Below are 17126 nucleotides of genomic sequence, written 5' to 3' on the forward strand. Positions count from 1 at the left end.
ATAATAGGCTCAAAGACCTTTAATTATGGTTAGAATCCACTTATGAGTGAATACATACCATGTTCCTCTTTTTGGGTCTGGCTTACCTCACTCAGTAAAGCGTTTTCTATTTCCATCCATTTGCATGCAAAATTCAAGATGTCATTGTTTTTCACCTGTCAGAATAGCCAAACTCAAAAACACCAATGATAGCCTATGCTGGAGAGGATGTGGAATGAGGGGAACACTCATCCATTGTTGGTGGGAATGCAAATTTGTGCAGCCACTGTGGAAATCAGTGTGGCGGTTTCTCAGGAAACTGGGAGTCAACCTCTCTCAGGACCCAGCAATTCCACTCTTGGGAATATACCCTAGAGATTCCTTAACATACTACAAAAGCATTTGTTCTACTATGTTCATAGCAGCACTATTTGTAATAGCCAGAACCTGGAAACAGCCTAGGTGCCCCTCAACAGAAGAATGGTTAAAAAAGGTGTGGAACATATTTTTTGCTTCTTTATCAAATATCAGGTGTTTGAAAATGTGTGGATTGATATCCCGGTCTTCTATTTGGTTCCATTGGTCTTCCTATCTGTTCTTATGCCAGTACCAGGCTGTTTTCAGTACTGTAGCTCTGTAGTAGAGTTTGAAGTCAGGGATTGTGATGCCTCCAGAAGTTCTTTTATCATACAGGATTGTTTTGGCTATCCTGGTTTTTTTGCTTCTCCAAATGAAGTTGAGTACTGTTCTTTCAATTTACATTTAATTTTATGATGATTATTTTAGGAAAAGTTGATATTATGGAGTTACCCTCCCCAAAAGTAATTTTATGATATTTTCATGTATATTTGTATCAATATTTTTTCTAATATGTCTGCCAAACCAACATGGTAGAAGGACAGAGCTTATTCCTGCAAGTTGTCCTCTTATCTCCAGATTTACATGCATGATTCCCCACAAATACATAAATAAAATGTTTTTTAAAAGTAAACATTTATTTTAATAATATAAAATAAAACATTTTAAGACAATATCTTAACTTTAAGATATATCGGGTCTACTTAGAGGCTTCTTATTCAACAATTTTAGTGTGTTTATACGTTCATACAATAAGTTCCTTCTTTTTATTTTAATAATTCTTGTTTTCATACTTATTTCCTCCTACTTTTTCTCCTACTCATCCTTCTACTGTCATATATATATATCATATGACATATATGTCATATATATATGTCATGATATATATATATATATATGGGATATTTGTGTTTCTGAGGCTTAATTTGCGTATTGCTTAATATAACGTTCTTCATTTCAATCTAATTTCCTGCAATTGAAATAATTCCAATCATTAGGACCGATTAAAACTCAATTATTTGAACACACACACACTTCCTCACTATAATAGTTATTCTTACTAGGATGGGGTGGAATCTCAGTGTAGTTTTAATTAGTATTTCTCGATGGCTAAGGATGTGGGACAAGCTCTTATAGCTATTGATTATTTGTACTTCATTCTTTGAAGACGAATTTATTTCCCATTTATGGATTTGAATCCCCTGTTGAATGTACAATTGCCCGAGATTCTCTCACATCCTCTCTTCAGTCAGCTTTCTGTACTATATTGCCGTCACAGTACAGCGCTCTTTAACTTCATGCAATCCCAATGGTCAATTTGTGGGATTGCTTTATGAGTCATTAGAGTAATTTTGCAAAAAACCTTTGTCTATTCTCCTATCTTGAAGTGTGTTTTACCTGTTTACCCTAGCAGTTTAAGAGCGCTTCTTCTACTTCTTGGATTTCATACAGAGTGAGTAGGGATCTAGTTTTATTCTTCTGTAAATGGGGACACAATTTCCCTAGCACCGCTTGTTGAAGAACCTGTCTTTTCTCCAATGCATGCTTTTTTTCTTTTTTTTTTTCAGCACTGCCAAACATTGAGCAGTTGAAGCAGTGTGGGTTTATGTGTGCACTACCCCATTCTTGCTTTATTACCTTGGCTCTGAGATCAATTATTGTGACACCCCTAGAATTTTCTTTTTTTTTCCTTATTTATTTATTTATAAGAATTTCCACTTCCTCTCCTCCTCCCAATACCTTCCCGCTCCCCCCACTCCCTCTCCTCCTCCCTCTCCAATCCCAAGAGCAGTCAGGGTTTCCTGCCCTGTGGGAAGTCCAAGTTCCTCCCCCCATCCCTCCAGGTCCAGGAAGGTGAGCATCCAAACAGACCAGGATCCCAAAAAGCCAGTACATGCAGACGAAACAAGACCCAGTGCCATTGTCAATGGCTTCTCAGTCAGCCCCCATGTCAGCCACATTCAGAGAATCCGGTTTGATCACATGCTTGTTCAGTCCCAGTCCAGCTGGCCTTGGTGAGCTCTCATTCGATCAGTCCCCTTGGATCAGTGGGTGAATGCACCCTTCGCGGTCCTGACTTCCTTTTTCATGTTCTCCTTTCTTCTGCTCATCATTTGGACCTTGGGGGCTCAGTCCAGTGTTACAATGTGGGTCTCCGTCTCTATCTCCATCCATCGTTGGATGAAGGTTCCCTCTGGTTCTACCTTCCTTGCTCACGATCTCCCTCCCTCTACTTCTCATTTGGACCTAGGGAGTTAAGTCCAGTGTTCCAGTATGTGTCTCTGTCTCTATCTCCATCCTTCGCCAGATGCAGGTTCTGTGGTGACATGCAAAATATTCATCAGTATGGTTATGGGCCAAGGCCAGTTCAGGCACCCTCTCCTCTGCTGCCCAGGGAACAATCTGGGGACCTCTCCTTGGGCCTGGAAACCCCTCCAGAATCAAGTCTCTTGCAAAGCCTAAAATGGCTCCCTTAGTTGAGATATAAGATATAAACTTCCCTACTCCCATAACCATCCTTCCTCCCTCCCCCTCCCATTCCCCCAAGCCATCCCCAATCCTGCCCCCTCCCCTCTCCCTAACCATCTCTCCTTACTCCCCCCCCCCCCCCCCCCCCGTGCACCCAAGTTTGCCTGGCAATCTTGTCTACTTCTAATACCCAGGAGGATAGCTATATGATTTTCTTCAGGTTCACCTTCTTATTTAGCTTCTCTAGGATCATGAATTATAGACTCAAAGACCTTTAACTATGGCTAGAATCCACTTATGAGTGAGAACATACCATATTCCTCTTTTTGGGTCTGGGTTACCTAACTCAGTAAAGCGTTTTCTATTTCCATCCATTTTGCATGCAAAATTCAAGATGTCATTTTTTTTTTTTTTACCGCTGAGTAAAACTCTAATGTGTATATGTTCCACACCTTTTTTAACCATTCTTCTATTGAGGGGTACCTAGGTTGTTTCCATGTTCTGGCTATTACAAATAGTGCAGCTATGAACATAATTTTCTTTTTGTTAAGGATGGCTTTGACTGCTTGGCTGTTTGTATTTCCATGTGAATTTTCATATTTGTCTATTTCTGTGATGAATAAGGTTTTTGATGGGAATCACATCCTACTTTTTCATTGCTCTGATAAGACACCATGGCCAATGCCATGTAAGAAGAGTTTATTGAGGGCTTACAGTTTCAGCGGATGAGTCTATGTCCATCCTTTGTCAGGAAGGTTGACAGCAGGCAGGCAGGCACGGTGTTGGAGCAGTAGCTGAGAGCTCACGTCTTGATCTTCAAACACAAGGCAGAAGGACCCATCTGAGAATGGCATCCCCCACCCCCAGTAAAGCCACACTTTCTAATACTCTCAAACAGTTCTCCCAACTGGGGACCAATTGTTCAAACATTTGGGATCCTATGGGGACTATTCTCATTTAAACCACCACATATTTGTAAATGATCATTTCAACAATATTAATTCTGCCAGCCCATGAGCATGGGAGGCCTTTACATTGTTGGTTCATCCTCAATTTCTTTCTTCATCGTTTTTAAAATTCCATCCCACTGGCCTTTTATTTCCTTGGATAAGCTTATTCCTAGGATTTAAAACAAAACAAAACAACAATAACAACAAAAACATGTCATGAAAGGGATTTCTTCCCTGACAACTTTGTCATTTGTCTATAGGAAACCTCCTGGGTTTTGTAATCTGATTTTGCACTCTACTGCTTACTGAAAGTTCTGGTTAGGTCTAGGAGTTCTCTGGTTAGAGTTGGTGGTACAAGATCATGTCATCTGCAAACAATGAAACTTTTTCATTTGTTTGCTTTATATCCTTTTTATTTCCTTGTCTTGAATTGTTGCTGTAGCTAGAACTTTAAGCACCACATAGAGTAATAATGAGGAGGGTATTCTTTTGTCTTGCTTTTGGTTTTAAAAGACATGCTTTCTGTTTTCTCCCTTTTAATAAGCTGTTGGCTATGGATTTCCCACATATAGACTTCATTCACTAAAATATGCTGTTTGTATTTTTAGTTTCTTTTGAAGTTTTTATTATGAAGAAAAGTCAAGAACATTTTTAGCATCTTTTGAGACAATCGTATGATTTCTGTTCTTGGTTCCCTTCTGTATTTAATTGCATTTATTGATTTGTATATGTTGAACCAGCCTTTAGTTCCTAAAATGAAACCAATGTGGCCATGATGTTGGATATTTAATGTGTTTTCAACTTCATTTATGAATGTTTTATTGAGAAAAATTTCATCTAAGTCCAACAAGGGAATTGGCCCCTAGATTCTTTTTTGTGTCTTTTGCTGGCTTTAGTATCCCATCTTTTAAGTTTTACTGCATGATATTTGTCAGTATTCCTTTAGAAATAATTTACTTGTTCTCTTTTCTATATAACTTTAAATTGGTTGTTTTCTTCTTTGGAAGAATAAATACATTGTGATGTTCAGTTTTTGTAGTCAAAAGTTAGTTACGTCCATTTTTCTGCCCTAATTTTTTGTTTGTGTTTCAGAATAATTTAAAAAGATTTCCCTACATAAAGAGAATGGAATGTTTCCTGAAATGTACACAGATGTTAAAAAAGTTTAAAAAGAGTTTCCCTGTGACAGGGTGACAATGCCCCTACTAGACACTATAGGCTAACAAAGAAATAGCCCAGAATAGTTTAACTCTTTTCAAGTGTTGGTTAGTGGAGTGCCATAAACCCCCAAGCAGTATAGGTAATTGGTATAGAGAAAATTTGTAAAAAAAAAAAAAAACAAAAAAACCCAAAAAACTTTCATCCAAAGAAGCCCTTTATGCAGATGCATATAACCAATTTATTTTTAATTCTGTAAAATTGTGAACAACCAGTGAAATGTTCAGTTGATGAATAAATAAACTTAGAACCTGTGGGAAAAAAAAAGAAAATTTGTAATATTTGTCTTGCTAAGCCTGACCTAATTCATTCAATCTGATCATCTCTGGTTGCATTTCATTTTCCTAAAAATTAACTAGTCTTTATTAGACTAATTCATTATTATAAAGATTAATGAATTAATTAGTCTTTATTGATGAAAAATTTGTATTAAGTCCACATAATTCTTTTTATTTATCTATTTTGCAGTTTTCAGATACCTATGCTGGTTCTATTACTTAATTGTTATGAATAGTGATTCTCTAAACATTGACATGAAAGTATCGCTGTATGTTGACTTGGAGACTTTTGGGTAAATACCCAGTAGCGATACAGCTGGGTCATGTGATAGTTTGAGAAATTGTCTGGTGCGGGAGAATTATCTGTATTCTGTCAATCATGTATTTTAATAAAACACTGATTAGCCAGGCAGGAAGTAGAGGCGGGTCAACCAGACAGGAAGTAGAGGTGGGGCAATAAGAACAGAAGAAGGCTAGGAAAGAGGAAACCCATTCCTCCATTCCTGCCCAGACCATAGAGAAGCAAGATGTAACCTGCCCTGCTGGAAAAGGTACTGAGCCACATGGCTAACACAGACAAGAATTATGGGTTACTGTAAGATGTAAGAATTAGTTAATAAGAAGACTGAGCTAATGGGCTAATCAGTTTATAACCTAATGTAGACTCTGTGTGATTTTCTTTGGGACTTGCCAGCTGTGGGGTACCGACCAGGACAGAAACCCCAACAAGCTGGCCATCATGTTACAATTGTCCACACTGATTGTCATGGTGGCTGGGGCAGCTGATGTTCCTATTGATGTACTGTGGTCTTTTATACTAATGTGTGGGAAAATTTCAAATATTTTTAATCTTCTACAACCTAGTTGTACTTCGTTTAAAAACAATTATAGCAACAAAACTGACATGTGGTCTTTCTATTGGTTGCATTACAAACACTTAGAAAACTTAGTCAATTGTCACAAATGGGTGAAAGAAGTTGTAGCTTGAGAAGATGAACCCCTGCTCCATAGGATGAAATTGAGGAGCCTCGAGACGGCGCTAATGGTGATTAGTGATCAATAGAACATTCGTTGCTCTACTTTAAAATGATGAGTAAAATTGTATTTGTTCAAAACCTTGAGTCTAGAGTAAACTAAAGATTCCAGATAAACCTTTGACCTGTCTTTCAGATACCTTTTGATGGGCTCAGCAACTAGTCGGTGTGTGGTCCAAGGTAAAGGAGTTGACTGGAGTGATCCTCTCCCAGAATGTGTAAGTAAGTAAAGACGTTTTTTTTCTGGAAAGATAATACGACACTTACACTGCGTTATACACTAACTGCTGTGTGTCTGTGGCCTCCTTGGCCTTCATTTGCAATTGACAGACTTTTGGATGTGCAGTGATACCTTTCCTGATCACTCCTTTCTCTCTCCTTACTCATCTAAGTTGTCACGTGTGAGTCCCCTCCAGACATCAGCAATGGGAAACACAGCGGCCGAGATGAAGATCTTTACACATATGGCTCCTCCGTCACCTACAGCTGTGACCCCAACTTCACGCTCCTTGGCAATGCCTCCATCGTCTGCACTGTGGTCAACAAAACAGTAGGTGTTTGGAGCCCAAGCCCTCCCGCCTGTCAAAGTAAGTCCTGGGGTGAATTCTACACTCAGCTGTTCTCCTTTATTCATAAGAATAAGAAACGTGTATGGGGGTAGTGACAGCAGTGAAATATAAAGTAATGATTGTAATAAAGAGGCAATTCATTTGTTCAGCCATTATGCTACATTCATTAGAATGCTATAGATTATCTGATAATAATCTACATTACAATCCTAAAAGATTTCTGCAAAATCTCTATTACTGCATTGCTAACCCAGGGAAACTTCTTACACAAGCTCACATTTACATAGTGACCAGCCTTCTTCAGATGATCCTCAGGCCTCGATGGCCAAACTTGTACAATCAAATAAGACAGAAGCTGAGACTGCAAGTGTTGGCAAGAAGCAGATGAGGAAACGCCTGGTGTGTCAGTGTGTCACAGAGTTGTACAGACACACATCTGTTCCCCCCAGATGGGCACCAATGGACACAACATATCGGTGGGACCAATATGAGCTCTTTTTTCTTTCTTTTTTTGGTTTTTTGAGACAGGGTTTCTGTAGCTTCAGAGCCTGTCCTGGAACTAGCTCTCGTAGACCAGGCTGGCCTCGAACTCACAGAGATCTGCCTGCCTCTGCCTCCCGAGTGCTGATATCAAGCTGGGCGGTGGTGGCGCATGCCAATATGAGCTCCTTAGGCATGCTTGCAGAGTGGCTCCAGAGCCTCAGGAAGAAGTTACCCATAGAGGGCCATTGGCTCCATAGCAGCTGTATCGCGACCAAGTCCCGCCCCATTCTGAATGGCGACCTCACGGAAGCCGGATCCTGCAGTACAGTTTTCAGTTAATCTTTCCCTTCCTACATCCACTGTCTGCAAGATCACGTGCCGCTAGGGAGGGGACCCAGGAACAGCAGCTGGCTTCTCCAGCGAGAGTCTGGTGACCTTGTACTTGAGTGTGTCCATAGCTCCCTCACTACCACCACTGTATGTCGGGCTCTAGTTCTACCGTGGGGCGCAAAGTCACAAGTGGGGTTGTGTTAAGTCATCGGCAAAGCATCTCTGAAGAGCCCACTTTCAGAAGGTGAAGGGAAGGCACTTCAGGGCCAGTTGGAAGTGGGACAGAATGTGGCTGACAGACATCGGTCACTACCACCTAAAAGAGAAGGGGCTTCTGTTGCATCCCTGCGGTGGTATGGAGAGAAATAGGGAGGCATAGGTGGCAGAAATGATAGGGTCTGGTTGGGTGGGGCCTGGGATATGGGGTGGTATTTGTCCTCTGCTGTGAGGGTCAGGTCTCTGATGCTCCGTCACTCCCTGACCTGTGCCATCACTATAGGCTGGTGATCTCCCACCAAGACATTCTGGAAACAACACCATACACCACAATATTGGAAAGATTTGGAGACTTGGAGTCTAGGCTTCAATATTTAGATATTTCTAAACTTTTTTTTTAATGGAGAAAATCAACTCTATCGCAATAACCAGCAGGATGGGCCCTCCGTTCTTTGTGGGGTGCCTAGAGAATATATAATTTTTAAATGTGTCCCTTGCATGTATCTGACATAAACTTATATTATGAACCGAGTTAAAATGGTATAGACCAGAGCCATATTATCTTGGGCTATCTTTAGTCCTTTGAAAGCCATCCATTGTCCACCCTGTGTCTGACTGAGCATTCTTGTGACTATCAGAATCTTAGTATCCTTAGCAAACAGCTAGCTTTCATGAATTCAGAGTTTAAGAATTTCATCAGATATTATATAAAGTCCACAGCATAGTTTTCCTGCTGTAGTCGTCTACCTGTGGCCCCACCAGCATGTTTGGTAAGTGCATTGATTTATGACTTTCTTTGTTCTGTCAGTGACAAAATCTCCTGTAACCACCTCCACAGTGGAGCACGGTGGATGGGGAGGCCCGAGTCTGTGTTCCCAGGGCATGCTACTCATACTGGGCTCCAGAGAGGAACTGTCTTTAATTTCTTTTTTTTTTAAATTTATTTATTTATTTATTAAAAATTTCCATTTCCTCCCCTCCTCCCATTTCCCTCCCACTCCTCCTTCTCCCCCTCCCTCTCCCTCTCTAATCCTAAGAGAAGTCAGGGTGCCCTGCCCTGTGGGAAGTTCAAGGTCCTCCCTGCTTCATCCAGGTCTAGAAAGGTGTGCATCCAAACAAACTAGGCTCCCACAAAGCCAGTACATGCAGTGGAATCAGAACCCAGTGCCATTATCCTTGGCTTCTCAGACAGCCCTCATTGTCAGCCACATTCAGAGACTCCAGTTTGATCCCATGCTCCTTCAGTCCCAGTCCAGCTGGCCTTGGTGAGCTCCCATTAGATCTGTCCCACTGTCTCCATGGGAGGACACACCCCTCATGGTCCTGACTTCCTTGCTCATGTTCTCCCTCCTTCTGCTCCTCATTTGGACCTTGGGAGCTCAGTCCAGTGCTCCAATGTGGGTCTCTGTCTCTATCTTCATCCATCGCCAGATGAAGGTTCTATGGTAATATGCAAGATATTCATCAGTGTGTGGCTAAGGGACAAGACCAGTTCAGGCACTCTCTCCTCTGCTGCCCAAGGACCTAGCTGGGAACATCTCCTTGGATGCCTGGGAACCCCTCTAGAGCCAAGTCTCTTGCCAACCCTAAAATGGCTCCCTTAATTAACATAAGGTGATAACTGGGTCAACCACTTTCCCTGGAACTGTAACACTCCCCTCCTCCCTAGCCACCTCTCGACTCTCATTTCTCTTTCACAACCTAGATGTCTTTTCCTGTGCTTCTCTAGAAATCATCTGTCATCAGCCACAGATTCCCAGGGCGGGGGGACTTGGCCCCTGGATTTTGACAGTTCTTTACTTACAAAGACTCTGTTGAGATCAGATGCAAGAAGGGTTCTGTTCTCAGAGGCAGCAGCATCATCTGCTGTGAAGCTAATAGCGAGTGGTACCCTTCTGTCCCCACTTGTGAAGCCAGTGAGTAAGGACCGTGAAGAAGCTGCAGTGTTTTCAGCTGAGGTTATCCAGGATATGGGTGGGGTACGTTTGTAGATACAAGCCCACTTTGAATTTCATGTGTTTATTTGGTTGTGCACACATGCGCGTGTGTGCGCACGCGCGCGCGCACACACACACACACACACACACACACACACAATGGACACATGTGAAAACAACTTCCTGGAGCTTGCTTTCTTTTGTCATGTGGGTCTAGGGAATGGGACTCGGGTTTTTAGTCTTAGTAGCAAGCACCTGAGCCCACGGAACCGTCTCAGTGACTCCCCAAACCTACCTTAATGCAATAATCGCACACGTTAAATTTTATACTTTTTTCTCCCACCTTTTTTGTTAGAAGGAAGACATTCTTGTCAGTAATATTTTACTGTTATTCAACATGTGCATTACATAGTTTTCATGCCCTGAGTCCATTGGTAATATGAATTAAGTAATTGCTGTAAAAATCTTCCTGTAGGCTCTGCCAGCAGGATGGCCCAGTGGCTAAATGGGCTTGCCTCCAAACATAATGAACAGAGTTTGATCCCCCAAACCCACTTTCTGGAAGGTGTTAACGAAAGAAACAGCTCTCATCTCAAAGGAAAGCAGATGATGGTTTTTCTAGGGCTGTCTATGAGTGACCATGGCCTGGGAACACAGATGCTGGTTTCCTCAAATCCCATGTTCTAATGAGACAACAGTTCCATGAAGTTATCATAGAAACAGAAGGGCATAAATCATGCTGGTTGTTCCATCTGGCGGTCCAGTTCCATCAAAGTGGGAAACCTCTGCTACTGCCTTGGATGCTGTAGGATTGCATTCCCAGCCCTTTAGAGGGACGGAACTAGGGATCTGTTGAGCTGTCCACAGTTGACCATGATTACAATTCAGGCATGAGCTTTATTAAGAGAAAGGGACTTTAGGGGACAGAGCATTAGAGAGGGACAGTATACGCAATTAAAAACAGTATGGCAGGACCTTAAGGGACAGAAAAGTTTTCTCATTAAAACTAGAGAGGGGCTTCTTTAAGAGGAATAGTGTAAAGTGTGTGTGTGTGTGTGTGTGTGTGTGAGAGAGAGAGAGAGAGAGAGAGAGAGAGGGAGAGAGAGAGAGGAAGAGAGAGAGAGAAAGAGATAGGAAGAGACAGACAGACACAGTGACAGATGATAGATGATAATAGAGATGTAGAGATAGATAGGTAGATGATAAGTAGATAGATAGATGATAGGGATAGATTATAGAGACAGATAGATGATAGAGATGGGTGAATAGATAGATGCTAGATATATGATAGAGATAAATAATAGGTAGACAGATGAAAAAGATGGATAGATGGATGGATGATAGAGATAGAGATGGATGGAGATAGATAGATAGATAGATAGATAGATAGATAGATAGATAGATAGATATGGATGGAGAAAGAGAGCTGCAATGGAGAGGGATGGAACCGTGAGGCACAGATGCATTTTTTGTAAGTCCTAGGGGTTTTGTGGGAAGTTGTACACCTTGTGATTTAGGCTGGGACTCTTTCTATGACAAGGAGCATGGAGGAGCCAGGCACTGCTTAGGACCAAAAATTAGGAGTTGTAAACTCATAGCACAGCAAGGTCTCTGAACTCCTAAGCAGAAAGGTGCCGCAGATGAGGGGTAAGGCTGATTTCTCAGACTGTGGGATCACAGGAGCAGGCCATGAGATAACATTTCCAGAAAGAATGAATTTATACATAAAGAAATCAGAGAAGACATGAAGAATAATGAACATCAAGTTTGAGTCCCCAGCTTCCTCAAGGTGACTAGAAAGAGAGGCCTGGAGTGTAGCCTCCTCCATCAAGCTGGTAGTTGGGGGTGGGCTCTGGGGCAGAGACTGACATCTACTAGATTCATGCATCAGGAAGACATGGCCCATTCTTTCAAGGCTGTGTAGTGTGTCAAGCAGTAGTTCGGGTGAGTGAGTCAACAGGCAGACTACAGAGGACACGAACATAAGGGTGCCACGTCTGGGGGTCTATGAAGAGCTTTGAAATCCATTTTTAAAATGAATTTGATAAGTCGAGGTGAGCTACATAGTTTGGTGAACGGTATATTTTTGATATTTTAAAGTAGGTTAGGAAAGACTGTTGAGAAGGCTTCGGAGGATAAAGGCAGGCTTTAGTATAATTGGGCTCATTCCAGATGTGTCTAAAGTTAATGGTATTAAGTAGTTTTAGAGCCCCAGTCACAAGAATGCTGTCACACACAGAGGAAGGTAATAGCTTGACAAATGTTTTTTAAAAGCGCTAAAATATTCATCCCAGAATACCTGTGGCTTTGGATCTGTAATGTTGTAACTCTTATAGATGCCTGTCACAGACATTCTACCTGCATAGGTAGAGCTTGTTGAAGCTTTGGCACAGATGTGGCCTCTTACTGGTGACATCACATTTTTCTGTGCATAGCACTATTATCTTACATCTCACATGGCCAGGAGCTGACCCCAATCCTCATGACTGAGGCTGAGGAACCAGGACGGTCTTCAGGAAGAGAAACGATATCAGAACCATTGAGGAAGAAATTCCTGGATCATATGAATCTATTAATCATTATGATCTGGTGTGATTTATTTTGTCCTCTTCATTTCGAATAACATTTTATATGTGAAATTTTAAAATTAGAATAACCCAGAACTCAATACGTCCTAAAGAAGTAATCAACAAAGGAAACAGGTATTTAGAATTAAATGTAGAAGAGACCTAATCTAATTGTCTGTACCAAGTAATACAGGAAGTTTGGTAAACAGTTGTATAGATGAATGTCTGAGGGAGGATTAATTCTGTAAATAAAACGTTCTGCTGTCCACCAGGCAAAGGCTATGCAGCAGGTGTTTTGCCCCGAGGAAAGACATATAAAAATTCACCTAAATATTATGAAGGCACAGCTCAACTCTTTAAAAAAATTAATAACCTTTGTGTGGCATTTAGAAATAGCACAGACACAAAGCCCAGACAATTTTCCATAGATTTCAAATTGGGCGATTTCTTAGGTAGTATTCTTGATTGAACTGGGTCGGATCCCCTAGACTAGTATTTGTCGGTCACAATGGCCAAACCAAAACGACCTTTAATCCTCTAAGGAACGCCAACTCAGCCTCAGTTTCTGCAGCATGGACCCTCCACCCTTTGCTTAGGTGTTCTGATTCTGGCTTAGCCCTCTGTCTTAGGACCGGCTTGCCATGCTCCTTCTCTAACCATTTCCTTGTTCTTACATCCTGCTAACATCATGAGATACTAAAAATAAAGTTTGTCAACATGGTAAGAGAGAATTATACTCAAATTACATTTGTAGCTCTAGTTGTAAGGGAGCTGTTAGGTGGTTTTAGATCATAAATTTTCCCCCTAACTAAGGTTTTAGATCATAAATTTTCCCAAGAAAGGCAGAAAACTTTGTCTGTTAACCCTTTAAACACTGGTTACTTTTAATACACTGTAAACAACTGTTCTGAATAAAATTATTATGTTTAAAGGGAAACCTAAAAAGTTTGTTCTGAATCACAAACATATGCTGGTCGTCACAATAAGTTACTCTTGCTAAGTAAAGCTGTGACAGCCATCTTAAATCCCATTCTCATGGCTCTCTATGCCAGTTCCAATAACATTCTTCATAATGTTTTTCATGGCCAGATGGTTGTACTGACGTACCAGATATTCCCTATGCTTCCTGGGAGGGCAATAAGTTTCCCTTAAGAAATTTTGAAATATTTGTGATTGGGACCAAATTGAAATACCGGTGCAAGCCTGGCTACCGACCGGTTGTCATGGAGCCCCAGATCGTGACATGTCAAGAGAATCTGACGTGGACGCCTTCCAAAGGCTGTGAACGTAAGTGACCTCGAACTAGAAAAAGCCATTCATTGCACGCGTCTTTCAAGTTATCTATTGAATGGGTTAAGCACAATCTTTGAAATGTCTTGGGGCCCATTTCAGAACCTAAGAAATGATTAGTTTTTATAAAAATTCAGTGCACATTTGAATATATGCCTTATTTTGTGATTATTAAGTGTTCTGTATTTAAATCTGTAAATCAGTTTCCTCTGAAGGACTGATGACATGTTTATGTTTTATCTTTTAATTTTTAAAACATTTTTTGGTATCTTGAGATGACATTAATAGATGTGTGCATGTTTAAAATGGTGTATCTTACTGATGTGTTTCACATTTATTATTATGAAATGACCCTTTACAGCTGTAGTCTTTTTGTCTTTAAGTTATATTTTCATATCAATACAGCTCACAGCTTATTTAAATTTGTAGCGAATGACTTAGTTTTAAGATTTCTGTTGTTCAATATTTTAAATATTTTTTTCAAGCAGGTGAATGTGCAATTAATGTAATTAGTATTGCACTTGAAATTATGATATATAATTATATGACATATCATAGTATACTATGTTTTCTGCCTTTTGTATTATCTCCTTGACTTCTTTTGAATTGATAATTTCTTTCCTTTCTCTTTGTTTATTTTTCTATACACACAGAGACAGAGACACACACACACATACCTAGCTTTTATTTGCTTTAGTATACAATGAAAATTATATCATGCATTTTTAGTTTTTGCTATAATGCCTTCACCTCTTTCAAGGCAATAGAAAGACTTAGAGACCTAATTTATTTCTACTCAATTTAGATGCTATTTTTAAAATACATTTTAACTCTACATAAGTTTTAAATGCCACGTAACTGTTCTCATTGATACCTGCCATTGAATCTCTTCTGATTCTTTAGACTTATGATGCCATGTTCCTTTCCCCAACGGATACTCTAGTCTCCTTTAGTGAGGATCTACTGGTGATGAAATGTTCTTTGTCTGTCTCTTGCTATGTCTTCACCTTACTATTGGGGGTTATGTTTTAAGGGCAGACAAGTCTAGGCAGACAACTGTTTTCTTTGGTCATATAAATTTTATTCCATCTTGGTTTATTTTTAACATGAATTTTATTATTGTTTACACTCATGATTATTTCAAAGGAATTTTTTTCCTGACTACTTGCTAGAAGCTTCCTTTCCTCAGTTTTTCAACACTTTTCCTAAGTGTGTGTGCTTTCGCTGCACAAACCTGGTGATCTGCATTGAACCCTGGAACCAACAAAGGTGAAGGAGAAAAACTGACTTCCTTGAGTCTCAGGGGTTAATTTTAGATTATTAGGTTTGTGCAATCAAGTGCCTTCACTCACTGAGCTTTCTCTCTGGAACCAAAGCATATTAATTTTAACCGATAACTTTTTACCTCTTGTTCCTGCATGTTCTTGGTAACCTCAGAATACAAAACCCAACTTTAAGTTATAGAAAACCACAGCTAATCAAAATGCAGGGTTATTGAGCCCAGTCCCAGTGGATATATCTATAAAACACTCCCACACTCCAGGAACATTGCCAAGAAGACAGGGTGGAAAGAGTGTAAGAGCAAGAGGATTGGGGACTGTGATGTGAGGTAGTGTCTCCTAGGAATGTCAGAAGCTACACCCGTAAAGTCTCTCCTGCATGACTGTCTACACATGAGCTGAAGAGGGAAAATGCTAACGGACATGCTGAAAGGGACAGTGAAAATCCCATGAGGTCTCAACACTACACAAATATCTACAGGCAACTAAGGGATGCTGAGAGTGGAATAGATAGTCTTTTCCAGGAAAGAACATAACATACCGATTGGTTATCTACTACCAAATGGTCAACCTCGATAACACACCACACACACACACACACACACACACACACACACACACACACATAACAATTATTAATGACAAAAGAGGCCCCAAATTTAAAAAAAAAAAAACAGCGAAGAACGGTATATGGGAGTGTTTGGAGAGAGAAAAGGAAAGGGAGAAATGATGTAAGTGCAATCTCAAAAGTAAAAGAAAAAAGTCTCACCGTCTTTGACAGCTTCAATTTCAACACTGTATAAAAGTCTACGCCCAGAATGCAGGCAGTCTTTTAACCGCAAGCCCCTGTAAGATATAAGTGACTTGGTTCTAATGTCAATGGCACATGATAATAATTTCCATTTTAAATGGAAAAAACAGAGATGTCGAAAGGAATTACTAGATTCAAGTGAGACTGAAACCCAGTATTGAAAACACCAAATCTTGCAGCTGTGTGTCTGGCATCTGGGACTCCTGAAGGAATCATCTGGGCTCCAAGGGGCTTCGTCCTCACCGTTTCACCCAGGGGCCTCTCAGTGAACTCCTTGCAGAGACTCCAACCCTGTTACAGACTGACTGGTCTCAGTGACTCCCTGAAACTTCTAAACAAGTCTTGCATCTGTCATGTTTCAAAACACATGCCACGTGGATGCTGCTGCTAAGTTCTACTATTAGTCAAGGATGGAGCCTGGCCTTTTGGACCACAGCTATTGTGGGTTTTGCTGCTTTGTTGGCTAAATCAGCCACTTTCCTAAGCAGTCAGTTTAGATGGGGGGCCCCTGAGGCTGCAGTGTTGGATTTCACCACCTCATTTCCCGTGCATTTGCATTTTCACAAATTGATTCCTTTGATGGGTGTGGTCTTGCTTCCAAGGAGCCTATCCTATTATTCCAATGGAAAGAGTGGTGTTTCTTTTAAACATTTGTAGATGTTTTGTCCTATGCACTTTCCTTGCCTGCAGTTTTAAACTTGTGTGTGCAACTTTCCTTGCTACATTTCACATTCCTTTTTAATATTTTTAATTTCTTCCTTTCCCCTCTTGCTCTCCCTCCCTCCCTCCCTCCCTCCCTCCCTCCCTCCCTCCCTCCCTCCTTCCCGCTCTCTGTCTCTCTCTGTTGTAGATCTGAACAAGAACGCTGAGAATTAATCATGTTGTAGATTGAACATTAGGAAGTCTTCCAATTTCCTGTACCAAAGACATTAGTTGGCTTACTCATGAGTTCAGCATCACTCAGGTTCTCAAGACACAGGCAGGATGAAGCCAGATTCTTGTTCAGAATAGCAAAAAAATGGCCTCTTGGCCAGTTCCCAATAGAGCTGTTAATTATTCTCCTCTGAAACTTCATAAACTGGCTTCCAGAGTCTGCATTTGACATTCTGGTTTTATAGCCCCCACCATAACCATTCTTTGAGTTCTGTTTGCAGACCTCTGGGTCTAATGTTCCAAACTTTTCCACATTTCTCTCGAAACCAGTTCCAAAACCCAAAGAATCATATGTTCACATTAACCGCAAAGAACCTACTTTTTGGTACTAATTTTCTGCACTATTTTCTTTTCTGATTGCTGAAACAAAGTACCTCATGAAAGCAACATATAAGGTTAGAAAGGTTCGTTTTGGCTTACAGACC

At 40.7% G+C, this 17126-nt stretch overlaps 1 protein-coding gene across 3 annotated transcripts in view; it reads left to right on the forward strand.

Moving 5' to 3' along the window:
• The window catches only part of LOC125398095 (zona pellucida sperm-binding protein 3 receptor-like), a 51218-nt gene that overhangs the window by 23084 nt on the left and 11008 nt on the right, over nucleotides 1–17126 (forward strand). For 2 of the 3 annotated variants that reach the window (XM_048430639.3, XM_048430638.3), the window contains exons 5-7: nucleotides 6422–6507; nucleotides 6678–6872; nucleotides 13477–13674. In XM_048430639.3, the coding sequence (XP_048286596.3) occupies nucleotides 6422–6507; nucleotides 6678–6872; nucleotides 13477–13674 (479 nt within the window). The remainder of the gene's footprint in view (nucleotides 1–6421; nucleotides 6508–6677; nucleotides 6873–13476; nucleotides 13675–17126) is intronic. The other variant, XM_048430640.3, reaches the window with a different exon arrangement.

The sequence above is a fragment of the Myodes glareolus genome, chromosome 5 (assembly GCF_982192425.1).
Source record: "Myodes glareolus chromosome 5, mMyoGla1.1, whole genome shotgun sequence".
In the NCBI taxonomy this organism is placed as follows: Eukaryota; Metazoa; Chordata; class Mammalia; order Rodentia; family Cricetidae; genus Myodes; species Myodes glareolus.